Genomic DNA, 22,823 nt, shown 5'->3' with positions numbered 1-22,823 from the left:
TTGAAGAAGTGGGGACGGTCGGGAGGCGGGTGTTAGGCGTTCGGTCTACTCAGTCGTTCAGGACGCCTCCTAAAGGAAGGAAGGGGTTGTGCGCGGTGGCGGGAATGCGCAAATTGGAAATTGTACTTTTGTTTATTCTGTTACATTTCCCCCCGCAGCTGCTCCTCCTCCTCGCTCAATAGGATGCTCGTGCCCGCTAACACTAATTTTCTCAAGTGAGCGCGTCCAAATTGAATGGGGAATGCAGAGCTGGATCTTTCAGTGTACAATAGGCGATCTTACTTGATGGGCCGATAAGGAACTCTAACCGGGCTTCAATCCTAAACACACCAGGCCCACCCATAAGGCAAGGTGCTGCAACCGCCTCAGGCACAGAGGCAGGCAGGCAGGCAGATTCCTCCCGTTTCTGGTCTAGCTCTTCACTAACCCCTTCATTGGCAGGGAGGGAGGGTGCCATTTTGAGGTTTGCCAAAATGTCATGGGTTGGCTCTACCACTTGCAAGCTAGAGTTCTTTCAGCTTTAGTTCTGGGTGTCCTGCAAATTACACGGGGGAGAATAAGCATTATATAAAGGGTGGTACATTCACGCCAGCCCTACTTAGGAAAGAGCTTCCTCAGTAGAAATCAGACTGCTTAGGTTTTTGCTCTGGCAGGTTGGGAATGCTTTCTTGAAACACAGTTGGAACAACTGCACAGAAAATGTAGACCAAAATCCTCATCAAAACTCAGATCACACTTGTCTCCACAGACCAAATCTTGCACTTCCTCGTTCCATTATTTTGCAAAAAAAGAAACCCTCTGGGTTTTCAGAAGGGATTTGTCACCCACTTGTGTAGGAATCATATATATTCACATGGGATCTGTACCTCAGATTCTACATTTTTGCTCCTAGGTGGCGCTGTGAATTGTTAGCCCTCCCTTTTTTCCTGGTGTGATGAGTGGGTACAGGTATGATCTGACAGTAATTTTTTTGGGGGGGGGGGGCACTATAAAAATTCTGAAGTCTCATGTTGGGGCTCTATGATAGCACCCTAAAAGCTTAGTTTCATAATGGTGTGGGTACTGTGACTATGCTTTAGAGGGAATATCCTGTAGGAAGCTGTCCAGAGACCTGAACAAGTTTTAAGATACTGGTTGTTGCACCATAACAGAAGAGGTGTTTGCTATATGGGACAATTTTCTGTTGTCTCTTAGTCACAGAATCATAGAACTGTCAAGTTAGAAGGGACCACGAGGGTCATCTAGTCTGAGCCCTGCAATGCAGGAATATTTTTGCCCAATGTGGGGCTCAAACCCATAACCCTGAGATTAAGAGTCTCATCCTCTGCCAACTGAGTCAGTACTAATTTAGCAGGTTTATTATGTTTGGATAACATAGCACACCAAAAGGTATGTCATGTTATGAATTCATATTTTGTGTATGGGTGATAACCAACATTCATCATAATCTTGAGTTGGAGCCATAATTTCAATTATCTTACTCTGTCTTTTAGGGGTGGGATCAAGGCAAACTGAAATTACTATTAGGGAAGCTTCACATTTACAATTATGTACTTTTAATATATAGATTAATACTAACATACCGTATATAATAATAATGGCTTGAGTTGTTTTTCTGACAAGACATGCCAAGAAATGAACAGTTGCAGTAACTCCATATTGATATTAGACTTTACAGTGCTTTATGAATTCTTTTTTGTAGACAAATGGGAATTTGCATCCACTGTAACATGAGAATCAACCTTTAGTCAGGAACATGTTAAATGAGTCTTCAGGTTTCTACACTCTACAGTGAATTGTACAGCTACTGAAACCTAAGCAGAACCCATCAAGTTGAGAAGTTTATATGAGTTAAAATGCACAGCTGGACTAACAACAAGAGTTAAGAATACACTTACCTGGCCTGTATTTCATCTCCATTCCCCGTTATTTCTAATTTTATTTGAAGTTTTAAAATCTGTTCTGTCTTAACATATTCTGAGTAAAAGGCAGGCAACTCCTATTTATTCCCACCATCAAACTGATAAATAGCTGAGCCAGATATAAGGGCAATAGGACCACACTCTCCTGGCCTAAGAGAAAGCAAGAAATTCCAGTTGATATATATTGCTTGTAAAACATTCTAAATGCCTGCAGGTTGAAAATTCAAAGCCATTTAAAACTTGAGTAATGAAAACAAGAGGTGAGATCCAAAGTTGCATGAGCAAACATCTGCTTATGCAGCTGGGTTTCTCTTTGCTCTCTGAAATCTTTTGAAGGTTGCAGGAGCCTGCAGAGCAGGTTTTTTGTTTCGTTTTCCTTTCTTTTGAGCAGGGAGGAAAAAGGCAAGTCCTGTTGTGCTAGCAGGTGTATGTTGTGCAAGTGGGTTGACAGCACTGGATGTCACCCAATCTCTTAAAAACTAGATTAGTATATGAGAAAATAAAGTCTTTCAGCTGTAGCATTCTACAGGCACCTTGTGTTATTTAAAACCTCCATTGATTCACAGAACACAGTATGTTGAAGGATTTTATTCATGGATAGTTGATGAATATAATAGATCTGACAAGGCACACCTGTGGATTACCTCTATAGCCAAAGGAAGATTGCTTATTTTCAGATAAGCAAATTTCAAACAATAAATCTAACTTGGTGTTACTTTCATTTTCCTTCTCTTTATAAAATTCCTATGTTTACATTGTGATCAAAAAATCCTAAAGTATTTGTAAGCAATCACCCTATAATCTTGTTCCCATCTTTATAATTTGTCTGAAGGAATAGATTTTCTTCTGCAGTTTTTTTTAAAATGTAAAATACAGTGGTACCTCGCAAGACGAAAGAGTTTTTCGTTTTTTGAGTTGCTTCGCAAGACGAATTCCCCTATGGGCTTGCTTCGCAAGACGAAAACATCTTGCAAGTTTGTTTCCTTTTCCTTAAAACCGTGCATTCAGGGGGTGCAGTTGCGACTTGACTTCGAGGAGCAACTCAAAGCACGCGGTGTGGTAGCCTTTTTTGAGGTTTTTGAAGACTTTGGTGATTTTTGAAGCTTTTCCAAAATCCGTGCTTCGCAAGACGAAAAAAATCGCAAGATGAAAAAAATCGCAGAATGAATTAATTTCGTCTTGCGAGGTACCACTGTAGTGTGCAGTTCTTAAGGATCATTGAATTGTGTTGGATTTAAGTAAACTAGATTAACTTGCACTCAATACTTATAGAAATGCTGACATATAGCAGGGGTTGGGAGCATTTGAACACTGATTTTTACACAAAGTATTTTTCTGCATCTTGGAAGCCAACACTGCACAGTTAAAAACGGTTGTCAAAGTTCATTGATAATCAGTGCAACAGAATTGTTTACTAACAGCAAAGATCATCATATTCATTGCTTTTGAGCCCTCAGTTCTGTATTGTGATGCTTACATCAAAATTCACAATGTTACTTGATCCTTGTGTGTGGTTAAAGTAAAACTTTCAAAATATAATCTGAAGTAATAAATGTACACATGTGCTAAGAATTTTTCTAAAACCGTTAGTGTTCCCACATAATTTGTAGGGACACAGTACTACTCAAATCTGGACTTTGACATGCATGTTGGAGACGAAAGGTCCAGTTGGCATAATTGGTATGAAAAGCCTTCCACTATAAGCTGTGCAACAAAAATTATGTATTGCAAACATTCACTGAAAAACAATAAAAGCACAAGAAAGAAATTTGAGTAATTTAAGTATAATGCAAATCAAAATAGTCTACATAAACAAAGCTGGTGGCAGGGGGTGGGCAGCAGAGAGGCAATCAACTTTTTCCAGCTAAGAAACAGCTTGCTATGAAATAGTTTCATTCAAGTACCCAATTACTATGTTTTCAGAACTGCAAGTTACTCTCTTGGCAGACATCCCACATCTGTGGACAAATTCGTAACATTTGACACACTTGCAAGACGAAGCTCCGAAGCCTTAATTCCGAAAACAAAACCATTGGCCTTGCATTACTTTGTGAAGTTAAGAGTGGCAAATATATATATTTAAACAAAACCAAGGACAGAAGAAAACAGTTTGTTAACCAGACAAACCGAAGAGAGAATACAAATACTACCAAGTCAGATTTTTGTTGTCATAGTTCATAAAATGGTAGAAGATTATAGTAACATGGGAAGAAATAATTTATAACCAGAAAGCAAAGCAAAGAGAAGTGTGAGGAAAAGGCCATTTCAAGGTTCCATTCCAAGCTGCACTGCAGCCACGTTCCTTTGTTCTGATGCAGAAGGAATGTTCACATCGATGGAACAAACTGAGGGGGGGTTGGAGATGTACCTCACACGCACCAGCAGGAATGCTCAGGAGAGGGTAAAACAAACTATATTCCTTAAATATCAGGACAACAAGGAATGGGCCTTGATGCATCAGTGAAGAAATCGAATGCTCATTTTTTGCTCTACATCCACCTTCTCCAAAACCTGCAAAAAAAGTAGAATTGTTAACCATTTGTCACAGGAATCGAATTCTCTCTCAACATTTAGACTTTAGTCTTGTCTTAGGAAGCCATTCTTGTCAGCTTTCCTACTGCATGTCCTCTTGTGCTGCAGAACTATTTTTTGTAGATCTTGACCTAGAGGTCATCAGTAATATATTTTATGGAAAATGAAAGCTGTACTTAGCAACACTTGCATCTGGAGTGTATTTAATTGCATTTATGGAATTCAAGATGATCCCTGGGCAGTCTATCAAAGCACTAACCAAACTAAATCAGCTTAATTTCAAGAAAGGCTCCTGTATCATGTACCCACAGATCATGCCTTGGAACAGCATGCAAAGTTGTCACACACTAAAAATATTTAGAAAAACTAACAAGTCTAACAAGAATCATTTAAGCAAATAAGATAAATTGCAATTGTTATGAAGCTGAAGAGCACATCTCTGCCAATTTATGTTCAGATATGGGAAATAGCAAAATAACTGAAGAAATTATGCACATAAGCCTTCTATTCATTTGATTGCACATCTGATTCGGAAATCCAAGCACTTAATCAGGTTTGCCATAATAAACATTGTTTCCTGACCTTAACAAACTCTGCAAAGGAGATTGCACTGTCACCATCTTGATCAGCCTCCTGGATTGTTCTGTCAGCAATGCTGCCCAACTGTTCATCCGAGATGTTTACGCCAACCATCATCCGCAAAACCTGCAGTATACAGAAACCCCAAAAGAATGTAATGTTAGTGTTCAACAAAGAATATGCTGTAAGTGCTAAGAAGGCACCAGACAAGTAAAGCTATTATTTTAAGTCAACCAAGTGAAGTTTCAGGACCAGCCCGATCAGGCAGCTGGTTTTAAATATCACAAAACAGCAGCAATTTTTAATTATTATATTATTGTTCCCAAGGAGAGGTGCTTGGGACATTTCCTGCTTCAGGTGCCAAAATACCTTATCTGTCCTTGGGTGCTAGGTCTATACACCTTGCCGTTGCACAGACCACCATTTACTGCACTGCCTCAAATAAAATATACTGAGGCAGTTTAAGGAAGCTCTTTCTAGAAATAAGGAGATCAGTCCAGGTTTATTGAATAATGTCAAGTGCACCACTTACAAATACAACTTTCATCTCAAGAATTCTCAGACCAGCAAGTTAACAATTTTCAGAAAGTTCTCCACTTTTTTCTCTGGGCCACCCTTTTAGAGTAAAAATTTGCTCACGCCACACCAAATTTTTTATTGATAAGAAATACACTGGAAAGCAAAAAGAAACAACCCCTAGCAGTGCTTGACTTATAACACAGAACACAACTATTTATATAATGTGATTATGGGACATCCAGATAGTATAAAACAATACAGTAAGCCATTGTTACACAAATCAAGTATGGTGTTCTTTGAATGAGCAGCACATTGGTGTGAAATGCTCAAATCATGCCCACCTTGCTCCTAAGTTTGTCAAACAAACCACACTAGGAGCTTAGCTTTGTGTGCAAACCAGTACTTGTGGGCTAGTTCTCTCTAGAACAACCAGAAGAGCTTCATGATAAGCCCTAATAGTTTGAAACTATGGCATACCATGGTGTACAAACCTTTAAGTACCTTCTCCAGTGCTACAAGATACTCCACAGGTTATTTCTGGGCTGTTCTGGGTTTCAGCATTTGTAGCAGTGTTTTGGGTTTACAGAATACCTTTCCCCACCACCGAGAGCACAGCTTTATAGGATTGGGGCTGGCTGCTGGTTTTGAACCAGAGTATATTTTTCAGTGTTATAGCTAGTAGCAAGGAGAGTGTAACCTTATGACATACATTGGGTGAGGAATGTTTGGCCTGTGTGCCAGTTTGAGCCGCCAAGCTGTTTTTCCGAAACCACGCCCTTTTGCCCATGAGCTGACATCACTACTGAACAGGGTTTAATCCTGCACTGGCTACACAATCCTGTCCCTAGCATGGAACAGGGTCACACAGCCTAGGCAGACTAGAGGAGATTAAAGATTGAGCAATATCTGTGTGAGTGGGGGGATTTAAAATGGAGGGGAGAGATTCACAAAGTCTTTTCTTACCTCTGCTGCTACTATAGTTATATTGTTATATAATGCCTATGTATTATAATAATTTAGAATTATCATTCAACCAGACTTTACCTTAAAAGCTAAATAAGACATCCAAAAAATTTGCATTAATTTATGGGCTGCAAAAGCTAAACATACCTGAAGCAGCTCCTCTCGAGAAATCTTGTCATCTTTATCTAGATCATATAGCCGAAAAGCAACTAGAGGAAATAAATTCAAGGTTATTTATTTATATACTGTCCTTCATAGGGTAGTTTACAAAATCAAAACACATAACATAATACCCTCTTCTACACAGCTCAGTCCACAGAGCACGAGACCCTTCATCTCAGGGTCATGGGTCTGAGCCCCACACTGGGCGAAATATTTCTGCACTGCAGGGGATTGGACTGTATGACTATGATTCTATGAAGAACAAAAACCAATAACCCCTTCCTACGAACACATTAAAAAGCCACAGATTGTTGAACCAGTCGTGTTGCTTAGGAACTGCCATAAATGCCAGAATGTTAAGTAAAAATACAAAAGAAAATAAAAAGTAAACAAACTGTCACATTTTTGTAGGGAATTTCTGGATAAGGGGGGGGGGGAAATGATATATAGGGGAATCCCTGTTTACGCAGGGGGTCTGCTCTGGGACACATGCAAGTATGTTCCAGCCTGCTCCACCCCCTTGGGCCCCCAAAAAGGCATGAGTGTGTCAGCAGTCACATGCATGATCAGGTGCAAATGGGGAGGTGCCTGTGTGAAAAATCCCCGCTTTCTTTCCCACTGCTGCCATATACAGAATACATTATCGAACCACTGCAGACCCAGAGCAATGTGCCCCCATACTACAAACACTCTTCCCTTATTCTTCATAGTCATTGACTACTGGCAACCACAAAGACACCAATCAGTTAAAACTTGACTGTTCCTTGAGGTGATCATTTTTAAGAATAGGAGAGTAACTGTGCTGCATCTGACCAAAGGCCTATCTTAGGAGTATAGAGGGAACATAATGGACTCATCTCACTGACTGGAGAAAGGAAGGAAATTTTGCTGTCCCAAAATAGTTATGCTTAAATTCTTGGGTTTTTCTTTTTCTTTGACCAGTTACTGATACATGCTAGCACATTAAACAGATTTCTTTTTCCTATCAGGCAGTAATTTATAGAATGCTTATATAGAATGCCTATATTTAGGCATGGAAAGTCAGCCTGCTTCAACAGTTTTACCAATAATTTAAGATTTGTTGAGTATCTTATGTAAATCTAAAAATATTATAAAGTAAAATGTGAGGTCATGGAAGATATATTACGATGATTCATTTAAAGCAGCACCATCAATGTGCACAGCATTTTCCAAATACAATTATTTCAGTACCATGTACTTGGGCTTGGTTATAGGCTTTGTTACATTAGGACAGAAACAACTGGCTGTGCCCAACACTGTAGCACCACTCACACAACAGACTTCCAGGCACGCAATGGAATTTCCTGTTCCTCTCCTGTCCCTGTGCACCCTCAAAACCAGCTGGGGGGCGGTATTCAGGGACCATCCAGAGTAGATTTGGGGAGGAGGAAAGAAAATGGAAATTCCGTTGGATGGCTGGGCTACAACTCCCATCAGCCACAGCCAGCAAAAGTGAGAAAAATCCACTTTCACTTAGGTAACTTTCTACTCTTGTTTCCATAAGATTTGTATCCAGGTTTAAACTAAGTTTAAAAGAAGAGGAACAGATTCCAAGCTGCAGGATTACAAAGAAGAATACAAAGCAGTACAATTAGCCTGAATAGATGTCCAATTAAAAATGTCTTACAGTACAGCTTGTTGCTCCGACTATTAAGTGGTTCTGGCCCATTCTGGTCTTTGCTTTTCTCATTATCCTCAATGGGTCGGAAGTGTGCCAAAGTTCTCATGAATCCACGAAAATTCACCTGGTCTTCTCTATACCAGAGAAGATACACACAATCTATTACATTTTGCAAATCCATCAAGCAAAATACTTTAAACAAGAATATCCAAACAAATTTACCAGAGTTTGGAGAATGCAGTTTCATATTTTGCTGTTATTTTTCTATACTTGTTCCATGTACACTGTTTTAGTCTCTCTTCTCAGCTGTTATTTTATTTTGCTGTTTAACTGAACGTTATTGAACTACCATCTCAAAACTATAACTTAAAATATAAAAATTAGTCAGCCTTCAACAATTACCAACCATCCCAGATCCTTAGATTAGCAGGGGAGGTGCTTCTTGCTATTTTTGCTGTGTTTGTTGTAGGCAGTTGTACATTGACGTGGGATAGAATTCTCTCTGTTGTGGCTCCTCAACTGAGAAGTTCTCTCCCCCTGGAGGCATGGATGGGCCCTATAGTATTGGGCTTCTGGCACCAGGTACTCACTTCACCTGTTTACACAGGCATTTGGAAATATGCTGCTATTCAAAGTCTCAGTGCAATTTGCTGCTCCAAACTTAACTATGTTTTTCCTTCTGAAAAAATTGGCTGATGTTGTAGCCTTGGGGCTCTGTGCTTCTTTGAAATGTGCTCTCCCTACCTGTTGTTGATGTAGGAGAGAAAGGTTGATGGAACTTCTTTATTACTGAGCAGAGGTGCTTGCCTCCACCCAATCAGCAGGGGTAAGGATCCTGGCAATTACAACTGGCCAAAAATTTCAGACCCCTGCTTAGAGCATCAACTGAAAGGTAGTCAAGGTTTTACTTCTCAGCTAGTGAAGGGAATTTGGGAAGTGAAGTAGATATTTTTGGTGCCATTTGATAAATGTGGCAGAATATAAACAGAACTAAAGCGTCTAACAAATACCTAATATTAATAAAGCTTTACTTTGAATAGTTAGTAGCTGATGCTCCAGTCCCCAATATTGTATCTGAAGTCCAGCACATTGTTTTACGGTGTCAAGAATAGAATATAAGAATCCACATCTTAAATTAGTCCTAGGAGCACTTCACACCAAGCAACTTATTATGAGGAAACACTGTGCAACTTACCCTTCTGGAAAAAAGGCATTGATAATCCGGTCCCCCAGTGGGTTGATGGCAAGTTCTGGAATGCGTTGGAAATCTTCACGGCTACAATTTCAATGAAATCTACATCAATCCTTTAATAGAATAAGATCTCTGAACACCCATGTTAAACATTCATTTTTTATAATAGGGCTGATTGAAATTTATGGTTCAGATATCACACAACAGCTATGAGGGGTTTTTTAAGGTGTTTTTTTTTTTTAAGTAAAGATCCAGTATGTTAAGCTCATTGATCATGAAAATAGTAAACCTCAGATCAAGAAAATGAGTTTTGTGCTGCGTACTTTTATATATTCAGTTCATAACACCTATCACCAATAAAAAAATCCCAGTTGTGTAGTATTAATGTACAGCTATATAGATTTTTTAAAAAGGCAAAGGACCCCTGGATGGTTAAGTCCAGTCAAAGGCAACTATGGGGTGTGGCGCTCATCTCGCTTCAGGCTGAGGAATCCAGCGTTTGTCCACCGACAGCTTTCAGGGTCATGTGGCCAACATGACTAAACCATTTCTGGTGCAACGAAACACCGTGATGGAAGCAAAAGCACACGGAAACATTGTTTACCTTTGTGCCACAGCGGTACCTGTGTGCTTTCGAAGTGCTAGGTTGGCAGAAGCTGAAACAGAGCAACTGAACAATACTTTGCAGATAATTTGCAAGTGTCTTCAGCTTTGTTTGCTCTCCCTCCTCCGATAAGAAATGACCAAAAGCCCTGCACAAACCAGCTTCACCTGTATCTTTCCACTTAGAGGTCAGCTAATTATGCAGAGCCTAGAGGGACACCCCACGGCTAGACAATCAAAGAGGCAAAGTAAACAAATAACTGGTAAGCACTTTTCTTCCTTCCCTAACCAGTGAAAAAAAGGGGGGAAGAGTTTTTTTCTTTCTTTTCTGGTGGTGTTTATGTTGTTAGTTCTCCCTAAATAGCTTTCCTCCATATTAAAAGGGAAGGGTGGTTTTTTTATAATTTAAAGGAGACTATCTTTTTGCTTGCTTTCCCTCCCTACCTCGCTTTGATAAAAAGGGAAAGATTGATAGGATGAGGGCTTTGGGGGAGAATGGAAGGGAGAAGATTTAGCTGGCTGTCTTATGCCGAAATGGGAGATTGGGTACTGTATGAGAATGATGGGGAGGGTGTTTTTCAGTAAGTAGTGAAAGCAAATGCGTGTCTACTCACATGCAAGCCCTATTGGATTCAATGGGGCTTTCTCCAAGGAAAGTAGAAGTTACTTTAGTTGAAATCAGTGGGGCTTATGCATGCAGAGATTCCACTTAGACCTTTGAGTGGGGAAGCAGATGTCATGGGGAGGTACGACGGGACCCTCTGCTACTGTGGGGAAGCATGGCACACCCTCCACTGCTGCAAGGAGGTATGGTGATACCTTCTGCCCCTGTGGGGAGGGCCCAGCAAGGCTCTCCGCCACCACAGATACATATGATATATCAAGATATCATGATATTTAGCTGGTGATATTACCATGATGTTGAAAACCAGCTATCACCCAGCCCTACTCACCACCGCTGAGTGGATTCGAACCACCAACCTTCCAACTGGCAAGCCCAAGAGGCTCAGTTAACTACTGCATCACCCACGTCCCTGTACAGCTATATATAACCATCCTGAAAAAAGGCTGCCACTCAGTGCTGTGTTATGTATATCAAAATGTGTATCAGTTTAATTCCTGAGGCAGGTAACCAGGGCAAGCAATAGTTAACTTATTTTGCTTGGGTAATTTATCTGACACCAGCTTAACCTTGGCTGCTGAATGTCAGCCAGAAGAGGAACTTTTTACAGCTGTTCTGAAAGTGCTCAGGCTTACTCTGATAGATATCTAGGTGAAGGTTCATCTGCTCTCAAGGACATGGGAAGCAGTCAGCAAGAATGACTTTATGTATCTTTGTTTGGATTTGGCACACAGATGACATGGTCAAAGCATTGCTCTTAGTTAATCTCAGCTGTCATGATGATATAAAAGTAGGTGTATGGTTTATTTAAGATCGCACTTCTCCCAAGTTTACATCACTCCACATCTATCTAGCAACTAAGACCATATCCTATGCACTACTATGGGACTTGCTTCCCAGTCAAGATGCAATGGATACTCTATCCTACTTATGATTTCTCAGTGTCTGCAGTATGCAACAATAAAATAAATATATCCATTTGTACTTACTTGCTGGATATATTCAGCATCTAATAGGAGTTTAAACTACTTAGATTCATTATTTAGCCATGATAGTGTTCTTTAGGCAATCATAGTACCTGGACACTATTTATTGTTTGGAAGTATTATATATTTTTTCTTTTGCTTGAGTCAACCCACCTGATGTGATGCCCTTCATAATTACCCTTTGATTCACTATGATCTGTCTACGGTGCACTTTTGTACTCCATGGTTCAAAAACTATAATCAAGGATTGCTGAAATAGTGGGTTGAATTAAAAGCAATACATTTCCTATATTTACCACTTTGTACTAAAGCTTGCAGTGTAGAAAGAGATCACTAGAATCCCCTCATTTTAAGAATGCTAACACCATGAATGGCCTCTGGAATGTGACAGAAGTCTCTGAAGTATTTTTTGCCCATAAAACTCAAAAGAGAAACCCCTCAACAATAGAATATATGCAGAATCTGGTGTGTTGGTCCTACAGTAGGCTTGAATCAATCTGACTCCAGCTACAGGCTTGATTTCATGGAATACTAACCTCTTAAGCATCATCTTCCACATGCATCTAGGCACTGTCAAATGGCTCTTTCACCTTATATTTCAATAAAATAAATTCTATTTCCCAGTTCACATAGCAATTGTTCTTTCTTTATGCAGCCATAGTTGCCAGTTCCAATCTGCAACAGGGAATTATTAGCTAAGGAAAATAACTCTTCCAAAGCAGATGCATTGTTTCTTGGGAAGAATGGAGTAGCAAGTCCACTGTTCACACCACTGTTCATTCAGGAGTGACCCAGTGGGAAAATTCAATGCTAATGGCCCTCAAAGCCTTTCTAAAATCTGTAAAGTCTTGTTTACAGACAGCCTCAGAGGATAGTAAAAAGCAATGGGGCAGAGAGAATATCATCTCTGCTTCTACCTCAGCCACTATGAATTAGCATACCCCAAAAATTGTTTCCACCTATACATAAGGTATAGAATATCCAAATTCACTATGCCAGTGGCTCCCAGTTAGTGGTTTGCAGACCCCGGGGGGCCATGTATCCCACCCAGGGGGTCCGTTGTACTACTGACATAACAAAAACTACCATAGAGATATGAAAATATTCAAAAGTAGGGAGTCCATGGCTTAGCTTTTAAAAAACATGTGTCTGCAGTACAGTATTTAGCTAATTGGGAACCTCTGTACTTCAGAAAATTTAAGCCTGATACAACCTTTGAGGTTGGGTTTTTTGTTTAATTTTTAAAGAATCAAGTAAGGTGATTCTGTTTGCAGTTGATAAGAGCCAAGCAAGTCTAGTGACTTTGAACCAAACCAGATGTGACCCAGGAAATCTGAATAAGATTTTTCACTTCTCTCTCATATTAAAGGCAACTGGGGGTGTGAAATAATTTGGATAGGGACTGGTGTGCTGGGGGAAGTGTTGTTATTAAATAATAATTTTACCTTGTGCCATTTTCCTGATTTAAACAGCACTCAACTTTAAACTGCTATTTGCCCAGAAGGGGAAAAACAGCAATTTCCAATGAAACATTTAAACTGGAGAAATTGCAGTGGAGGAAAAGTTAACTTGCCCCCCACCCCAAGTACTCCACCTCCCCTTGGGTCCAAACAGTGTGACAGATATATGAAAAGCAGCAAATCTCCTGTTACATGTATGTGTCAGACTCTTCAGTGTTCTAAAACATACCCTCCCTGTTTGTAAAGATTCAGCTTCTGAAATCTGAATGCATCAGCTTCTAATTTCTATATTTTATGGCTTACCTTAAGGTTAAACATTAACCAACTGTAACTACTGAATTTAAAATCTATTACTGTCATTCCTACCAGCCACTGCGCTTATGAAGGGGACATTATCCAAGTAAGAACACTAACTGGAAAACACTACACACATCATAAAAGTAAATGAATACTGAAAAGCAAGCTGTGCTTTTTTTTTTTTAAGCAAAACCCACTTCACCTGGCTTAGACTGGAACTCACAGGAAATATTTTCTTCTGTTCACATGCCATAGAACACTATCCAACAGGATCTCCCATGAATTAATGTATTTTTGAAGCCTACTTGCATGTGCTTTTCATTGTGCTTATTCTGAATCACAGAAATCCAAACATCATCTACTCAATAAGTTTCTCTGCCAAACCATATACTTTACACATATTGCAGCATATTTATAGAGTGGGGCATGCCTTCAGCAACACTTCTACTTTCTGTAATGTCTGAACAGAGAGACTGCACCACAGAACTAGCTCATGTTTGTACTACTGCTTCATTTTTATTTCAGTTTGACTCTTCCATCTTACTTTACAGTACCATCAATACTTATTCAAACATTTCATCATAAGAGAAAGTGACAAAAAGTCAAGTTTATGAAGTAATGAGTTGTCCTGCCTTGCTCAGGTGACATAAAAGTATATGGTTAATACTGTGATCAGCATTACAATCTATTTACAAAGAGGTTTTTTAAATACTGAAAGTTATTGTTTCTAGACTTTTCTGTACTAAGTTGCTCCTAAGATTGTATCTACTTCCAAATCCTCTTCACTTCATAATCCTCTCTTGTTTAGGGCAAGTGATTAACTCCAACTACAGGAGCCATATATTTTGCTGGATTTAAGGGAGGATTTGTCAGCATGCTGGCGTGAGAACTGGGTCTGATCAGTGCCTAGATGTGTAATTGCCCAAGAACCACATATACACTGCCTTTGGTTCCATGACAGCAGACAGGCAGGATATAAATGTAAATATAAAATATAAAATATATATTTATATAAATATAAATATAAATATAAATATAAATATAAATATAAATATAAATAATATAAATAATAATATAAATATAAATAATATAAATATAAATATAAATATACATAGTGGGTTTCAGTTTAAAAAGAACACTTTGTTTTGACATTAATATCTACATCAATATGGTATAGGCTATAAGGATGGCATTTTAGCCATTCTGGAGAGTCCATAAGTTTGAGAAATAGCAGTCTGCCCTGAAATCAGTCAGGGATTAAAAACCACACTGCAATTCGAATTTTTATTCCTACAGCCACTCCCAAATTAACCAACTCACTAGAAATTTTGCACGTCCATACTTAACATGAATTTATGATCTTTTCTCTTGCTTAAACTGTTTTGGCTCAAAATATAGGGAAGACAACTTGGCAGGAGGTAACAAAAATGATTTACCCTGTATTCTAAGCTGAAATGGTTTAAGTAAAACTCAGGAGTACTGTAGTACCTTAAAGATTAGAAGATTCATTATTAAGGCACAATGAAGTGGGCTCTTGTCTATAAACACTTATACCACAATAAAACTGTTAAGCCTTGATGGTGTCACATGATTCCTTCTTGTTTTATATGCTGTGTAGGCCAGATATGTGTTTCTTACAAATTTGGAAAATGATTTATGGAGGGTGGGAAAAGGAATAAATGTTCTCCCATATGGAAGCAGAGGTTTATTTCTGTTCTTATTTTCATCATGTATTTTGTTTTTTATATTGTAACTTTATGTTGTGAACCACCCTGAGATCTAAAGGTATAGGGCGGTATACAAATTTTAACAACAATAACAACTGCTTTGCTGTTCTCAATTCTGCTCCTCAGCACCTTTTAAATGGTGCTGTCTTGAAAGCTTTGCTGAAATGCAGGGGAAAGTTTTTAAAGGAAATGCTGTACTTCTACTGTGATGTGCATTGTTACGTATGCAGCTCCTTTCTCATCTCCACTAATATTACCCAATTATGTATGTGATTATGACAATTATGACAAGGCTTGGTGTTCTAAATTCGACTATGTATTACTGGCCCCGCTCTTTTGTTCCTTAAAACACAGCTTCAGATATGCATTTTGGAGGAAGGGGGTGTTGAACATGGGACCCTTGTACAAAGGCTCCTTACACAATTTAGAACCCAGGGTTTGGGATTGCAAAGGGGAAAGTCTATGTACGTAGTAGACCTTCCTCCCAACATATACAGGGCAGGGGGCTGAACTGGCAGGTAATGCAACAGTGAGAGTAAGTGCAGTAAGTGCAGTCCCGTTGTCCATCACATGATTGTAACTGCATGAAGCATAAAACCTGAACAGGGATTATGGGTTGCACCCAATACAGTCAAACAACAGGAATTCTCTGGTTCCTCCTTCCCCCACTGTATCCCAATGTGTGTCCCAAATAGCCTTCTGGGAATCAGAGGACTCTCAGGAAATGCATGGAACAGGAGGAAGAGGGCTGCAGCTAGAGGGGGTAAATCAAGGGAAACTGGGCAGAGGCAGTGAGCAAGTCAATACAGTAAGGCACTAAGCAAAAGCAGTGAGTCAATACAATGAAGTTTGCTAAAGAGTACCTACCTAAGAGTGCCATTCTCTCCTTTGTCTAGGCTGGTAAACCGACTGTACAGACGAGTAATCTGACTGTGGGAAACTGAAGCAAAAAATAAATTAAAATTTACAATTGAACAGCAACATTTTAAAATCAATTAATCCACACTACTTAATACAGAGTAAGAGTAATTTCATTACATTTCAGGGGTCAGGACATTGATTTTGCTGGATGTTTACATTTTAAAATGACCTCCATTCAGATTTTAAGTCCTATTACCCCTCTATTGGTAAAACATTTCACTCCTTTATTAGTAAAACCAGGGCTTTTTTTTCAGCTGGAACTCGCTGCAATTTAGTTCCGCCACCTCTCAGATGGACGCCATTGCCATTCTAAGACAATGAGGGAGCCATTCATGGTGAGTTCCGGACCTCTTTCTAGAAAAACAGCACTGGGTAAAACATTTCACTGAACAGATATGTCTTAAGAAGAGGTATGACATAGGTAAGTTTATTACAGCCTTGCAAGAAAGTCCACAAAACATTTCCAAGGTTGCCTGCCCACTGATGTCTAGTGGCCTATAGCTTACAAATACAGCAGGCCTGCAGGTGAGGAACAGATATATTTTCCTCTCCCATCAGACTACCACATTTTCTTGTTAGTTGTAGATGAAAGTGCTTCACTTTTTCTGTGACCTGCACAGAAACCAAGTGGACAATCTGTCCTTCCTTCACCAGCTCACCAGGATGGATTCCATACACTTGTTTGCAACCAATTCCTTGTTACCTATGGCAACCAGGCAAAGGCCAACTACAAGGCTGAAATACTACGGGTAACTAGTCCACTGACTTGGCTAAGAGGGAAGCCTGTTCCTTGTCTCTCTTTAAATTCAGACAGTTCTGGAGCCCTAGGCTACCTCAGCCTCTGGATAATCTAGTTTCCTTTCCATCTGAAAGTAGTTTAAAGTTTAAACCACTCAGCTGCCAACCCTGCAAAAAACTCCATTAAAGCAATTCCAAATGGTTTTAAAGCATGCTAAATGGAGGAAGGAACAACCTTGTTAAACCCACAGAACACGAATCAACTTGATCTCTCTTTAAAAAGCTGTTCCCCAGGGCTCTGATAAAAGAATACAAATACAGTATTCTAAACAATTTTCTGATCTATCGTACTGGTTTCAGTGACTAGATTTACCAAGCAAAAAATATTGTAGATGCCAGGATTCAATGAAAATACGGCACATCCTCTCCTCCCTACCAATAGCCTTTTAAGTTGCCAAGGTAGATCTCTCGGGCTACAAAGCTCTCCCTGAAATAGGTATTTTTAATTTTGATGAGTAAATTTGCATTATTCCCCAGCAAACTATAACTTTAAAACAAGAGTGTGTCTGAAATTTAAGCAGCTAAGCTTACAAGACTAGGTTTGTCTTTATCTCTTGATATTAACTAAGGAAACATCTGAAAAGTGTTATGAAATGCAAACATTCCAGGCAGAAAGTTTAAAAAATGTTTAGACGCCTGCAATTATTGATACACATAAAAGGATATTGTTCTTGTCTGACTAACAATCACCACCATGTAATTTGCATTTCAAAGTCCAAGTGCAGTGGCCTATTTGCCAAATAGCTGAAAGAACCATTTTAATATTACACGTGGTATTAAATAGTTTTGTCATACATGTTTTTTGTAATTGTATGCAAAGCCACATATTTAGACTCTTCTTTATAAGTTAACGGACATGGGACTTTATGACACACAGTATGTATGCCACATTTAATTAAGTGTTTGACAGCAAGTTGGGGGTTTCTGACATTGAGATGTGCTTGCAAAAACTCTTATTACAAAAACTGATGGTGTAATTAATAAGAGTGGGATCTAACTGGTGGCCTTGCACTCAGGCTTTTGATTCAGTGAATACCACTGTTAATGGAAGTGGAAGGAATCCCAATGTGGGCTTTCCCAAACAGTCCCCCAATCGTCTACCCTTTTCAAAAGGGTCCCCAAACCCTGGAGCCAATTTTGGGGGACACCGGGGGCTGCAGCAAGCAACCAGCTTTCTTCCATTAGCAGAGGCATTCAACTGATCAAATACGGTACCTATCTATGGGCACAAAGGTAGAAGAAGAAGAGAAGAGTTTGGATTTGATATCCCGCTTTAGCACTACCCGAAGGAGTCTCAAAGCGGCTAACATTCTCCTTTCCCAGGGAACCAGACAGAGGGCCTTCTCGGTAGTGGCGCCCGCCCTGTGGAATGCCCTCCCATCAGATGTCACAGAGATAAACAACTACCTGACATTCATTCAGAAGACATCTTAAGGCAGCCCTGTTCAGGGAAGTTTTTAATATGTAACGCTGTACTGTTTTTAACACTTGATTGGGAGCCGCCTAGAGTGGCTGGGGAAACTCAGCCAGATGGGCGGGGTATAAATAATAAATTATTATTATTATTATTCCCTTCCTCCCCCACAACAAACACTCTGTGAGATGAGTGGGGCTGAGAGACTTCAGAGAAGTGTGACTAGCCCAAGGTCACCCAGCAGCTGCATGTGGAGGAGCGGGGACACGAACCCGGTTCCCCAGATTACGAGACTACCACTCTTAACCACTACACCACACTGGCTCTCTGGATTGACCCCATTTATTTGACAATTATGATAAACAGCTACCTGATCTGTTTCTTAAATAAGCCTTGAGACAGTAGTGGGATTATTAACTGAAACGTGTACTTCACCAAAACAAAAACATAATTTTTTGCATAAATTATATGTAATGAGATTGCCATCTCTAATTTCTCTTGCCAGAGCAATAGCTATGCTAGTCTCTTGGGATGAAGACTGTTGTGGCACCTTAAGGACTTGTAGCACAAGCTTCCATGGACTTTTCCATTAGATGCTGTATCTGCTAAAGTAGACTGTAGTCCAAACACCTGCTTGTGCACAATGAATTTGTTAACAATGTTGTTTTTTGTAATGAATCTTGCTTACAATGCAAAATAGAATCACTGAATAAAGCATAAAATAGAAACATTGATATGCACATTAACGTTTCTGATTTATAATGTATTTATGTGTAGCCTTGCCAAGACCATAACTTGTCTGCAATCTTCATGAAGTGTGATCTCAACTACTGTACAGCAAGGGCCTAATCTCAAAAAATAAATAAATATCAAATCCAGCCAATGCCAAAGCCTGACTTTGAAAAGCACACAATTAACATAATACACTTTGCTGTAGTCTCTGCAGTCATTGTGTATCTTAGCAAGTACATGAAAATGTCCCATAGCAAGACACACATCTGTAGCTGGCATTAGGAACTGCAGGTGTTAAGGATGAATGACTCCCAGTCAGCACCTCACATAACTGCCCTTTCATTAAAACTAGGAACATAAGCATATGATAGACATAAGCTATCCTTAGAAACTGTTTCACAGCAATAGTAGCTGGAATGCACACTTTTGTAGAAATTGCTGCTCTGACAGGCTGCCAAGATCATCTTCTATGATGGCTCATTCCTCTATAGTTGGCTAAAAAGGTGCTACATAATTTCCAATTTTGATTCAGATTATTCAGTTGATGTCTCAATTCCAGTCTTCTGACCTTTTCTTAAATGTTTAGTGATCCAGACATTTACTGAATAAACAGTATTCTTCAGGTACTGTTTCTGCTTCTTGCCAGCAAATTTACTATTTTGGCTCATTTTTAAAAGCCTTCGCATTTCATACTAATATATAAGTAAATGTGTATGTGATGTCCATACAATATTGTTGCTGCTGCTAACATCTTTCTCAAAAATATGCTGATCTGAGAATGTTGTGCTAGTTTCTTTTACCATAAGCCACATACACACATCCAACAAGAAAATGTAAAAAGCAGGGGTGCTTTTTGCTAGCCCCAAACCACTACTGAATATAAACCATTGGGCTGCTTCTATACACCTTATGCTCCCGCTAATAATTATATTTATTAAGGGTCAAATAATTGCATAACATAAAATTTAGCTTTCCGAGAATAAAGCACTACTCAGAATAGTAGTATTAACCTAGGGGTAGGCAACCTAAGGTCCGTGGGCCAGATGTGGCCCAATCGCCTTCTCAATCCGGCCTGCGGATGGTCCGGGAATCAGCGTGTTTTTACGTGAGTAGAATGTGTGCTTTTATTTAAAATGCATCTCTGAGTTATTTGTGGGGCATAGGAATTTGTTCATTCCCCCCCCCCCCAAAAAAAATATAGTCCGAGCCACCACATGTTCTGAGGGATGGTGGACTGGCTCACGGCTAAAAAAGGTTGCCGACCCCTGTATTAAACTGATAGCACTATGATGACAAAATCTAATTGAATTTGTTTTTCTTAGTGCCAAGTTTGTACCACTGAACCAGTAATAAAAAAATCAGTAGCTACTAGAGCATTAAACTATGTAATATAGAATGTATCATAAGCAGCAATAATTAGTGACTGTAGCTTTTGCTTAGTTTCCTCTAGAATTCCTCCTTACTGTGTTGCTCTCAGTAAGCCTATCTGTATAGACATGCTATATCCCTATGGTAAATACAGTAGTTGGTTACATACACAAAGTACGGTAATTATTGGAAATAATTTAATGTATTATTAGCTTCTTTCATTGCAGTTAAACAATTGAAAAAGGTGAGATTAATCATGCAATAAGGCAGTAATCCACAGATCACCTGGCACTACCAGGAACTGCATGTTGGCAATTTAGAAAATGGAATGTCCTGACTGAACTTTTGTACTTTCATATTTCCTATTTTTTCAAGCGAACTAACTACATGCTACATACTAAGAATCAAATATCTGTAGATGGATATATTGTCATTTGCTACTAGTCAAAACAGTAGATGGGATTCGCTAATACAGAACTGGGGTTGGAAAAATAATAGTCATCTGTAACTAGCTGTAGCTATAACCCAATAGCACATTTGTTTTCTATTGCATTTTTGCCCACTAGATAACGTTCTGTTTGGCTATGGGAGATGTACATTACTAAGCCATGGAGCCATCAAGAGGCCTTAGGCAAGTTGCTATCTGAGCCTCAGAAAACAAGCTCTAAAATGAGAATTCCCACAATATCATGTGGGTGTTCATCTTTGTAATAAATAAGATAAAGGCTGTAATGTTTTACATCAAAAGTGCCCTAAATAAAGTTGTGCTAAAGACTATCAGAACTGCTTACACAATTGCTTCAGGGTGTCTCATGGAAAGGAATTTATAAATGAAATAAAAAATGTTAACTAGTCCTTTGAATGCTCCAGTGCATGTCAAGAGGAAATGCATTATCAATCTATACATAAATAATGTGCCACCAATGTGCATGGCACTTAGATTCATAGAATTGCAGGAGGGGCACCTTCAACACTTTGAAAGAAAATCTAGAATGCAGCAAGTAACACTTTTGATACAGGTTGGAGCATTCACAACACAAAGAGGCTTGATTTAAGCTAGCACTTGTCCTGAATGCTTACCTCAGAAACAAGCGTAGCACTTGTAATTAAGAGGGCCCGTATAGAGTTATTTTCCCTTCTCTACTCTGCTACAACTCACATGGAAAGAGCTCCTACAACGGCTTTACACTCACCATAATTATATGGGGCAAATTAAGCAGAATAATGATTTTAAAAATCACTAAGGCAGGATAAAGTAGGTTAAAAATGCTCATCCGACCCACTGTCAGGTTGAGCATTTGACTTTAAAACAACACATAGCAAACTAATGTTGCAACCATTTCGAAAGTTCAGATGTTGCCGATTCATCAAGGAGAGGGCAACTCACAGTAGTCAGACGTCAAAAAAACCCCTCTTTTCTTACAGAAGGCTACCACACACACAAGGTGTGTATTCGGTCGGAATAGTATCGACGCCTACCCGTATGTGCCAAGTTTATCAGGTCGGTAACTTCTAGGCTGCGCCTCACGCAGCATACCTTGTACCAGAACAGCGAAGAATTTGGCAACCGGGCAACTTGAAGAGGAAGGAGACCCGCCTTTGGGAACATGACCTTTCTCTTCACGAGGCAAAAGGTGGTGACCAGAGGCAAGAAAATGTGGGGCTCCTGTGCTTTTAAGAGGTGCGCAGGAGGAGGAAGGTCGGCAGGTGCCACTTCTCACTCCCGAGTCCTGTGACAGGATAAGCGGCACCTGCCGAAGTTCCTTTCCTTTGCCACACAGCTCCCAGGCTGCGGGCGACCCCGCCTCAGGCGCCTCAGTCAAGGGTCACCCAATGCCGCCGAAAAGGCTCCCCGGTATATCGGCGAGGAATGGCGGTTGACAAGTAGCGACGCCTCTTCCCTCAGCCCGGACACTTTCGGCCCTGGAAGGTGAAAAACCGCAGGTGGCTCGCCCGCCCGCCCGCCCGCCCGCCTCGCGTTACGAGACCGTGAATGGTTTTCGGCCGCAGAAAGCAAGGCCAGCCCAGCGCCCCCGGTCTCCAGCTGCTTCTCTCGGTACTCACAGCCTGTCTCCTTCTTGATCTCCTCAATCTCCTCGTCCCGAAGCAGCGTGGAAGCCCGGGAGCCCATCGCGGCTGCTGCCTCACGGCCGGACAACCGCCTCGACGAAGCACCAGAGGGACTGCTCTTGGCCTAAGGCCGGCGGTCCTCCGTGCGGCGAGTCGGCCAGCCAATCAGCCGCGCAGACGCTGCGCCAGCGACCGAGATTGCGAGGGACACAGAGGGCCAGAGCGCCGCCCCTCCTCTTATCGCGGCCGCGAGCTCCGCCCCCGTCCCGCCCCCGGCAGTTCGAGGGAGACGATGGTAGCCCCGCCTACCGCGC

General features: G+C 40.2%; 1 protein-coding gene and 2 long non-coding RNA genes across 5 annotated transcripts in view; 2 read left to right on the top strand and 1 right to left on the bottom strand.

Annotated features, from left to right (window-relative positions):
• Positions 1–17,485, top strand: part of LOC309345111 — a 20,174-nt gene extending 2,689 nt beyond the window's left edge. Inside the window, exons 2-3 of the long non-coding RNA XR_014158006.1 lie at positions 10,249–10,377; positions 16,382–17,485. This is a non-coding gene — a long non-coding RNA (uncharacterized lncRNA). The remainder of the gene's footprint in view (positions 1–10,248; positions 10,378–16,381) is intronic.
• LOC309344819 lies at positions 34–3,347 on the top strand. Of its 3 annotated transcripts, none has more exons than XR_014157891.1 (3): positions 63–215; positions 1,703–2,797; positions 3,121–3,347. It is a non-coding gene; the product is annotated as an uncharacterized lncRNA (long non-coding RNA). The 3 variants fall into 3 exon arrangements; XR_014157892.1 differs by lacking the exon at positions 63–215 and adding an exon at positions 934–948; XR_014157890.1 differs by having other exon boundaries at positions 34–2,797.
• Positions 3,687–22,711, bottom strand: CHP1 (calcineurin like EF-hand protein 1). The gene is made up of 7 exons (XM_081866583.1): positions 22,504–22,711; positions 16,074–16,146; positions 9,515–9,595; positions 8,326–8,453; positions 6,663–6,724; positions 5,037–5,159; positions 3,687–4,433 (listed from the first exon to the last, which is right to left on the bottom strand). The coding sequence occupies exons 1-7, from the start codon at positions 22,568–22,570 to the stop codon at positions 4,380–4,382; spliced, it is 588 nt and encodes a 195-aa protein (XP_081722709.1). The 5' UTR covers positions 22,571–22,711; the 3' UTR covers positions 3,687–4,379.
• Between the last annotated feature and the right edge of the window lie 112 nt (positions 22,712–22,823).

Source organism: Podarcis erhardii, assembly GCF_964252035.2.
Source record: "Podarcis erhardii genome assembly, chromosome: 1".
Lineage (NCBI taxonomy): Eukaryota > Metazoa > Chordata > Lepidosauria > Squamata > Lacertidae > Podarcis > Podarcis erhardii.
This window is presented reverse-complemented; position numbering and strand designations above follow the sequence as displayed.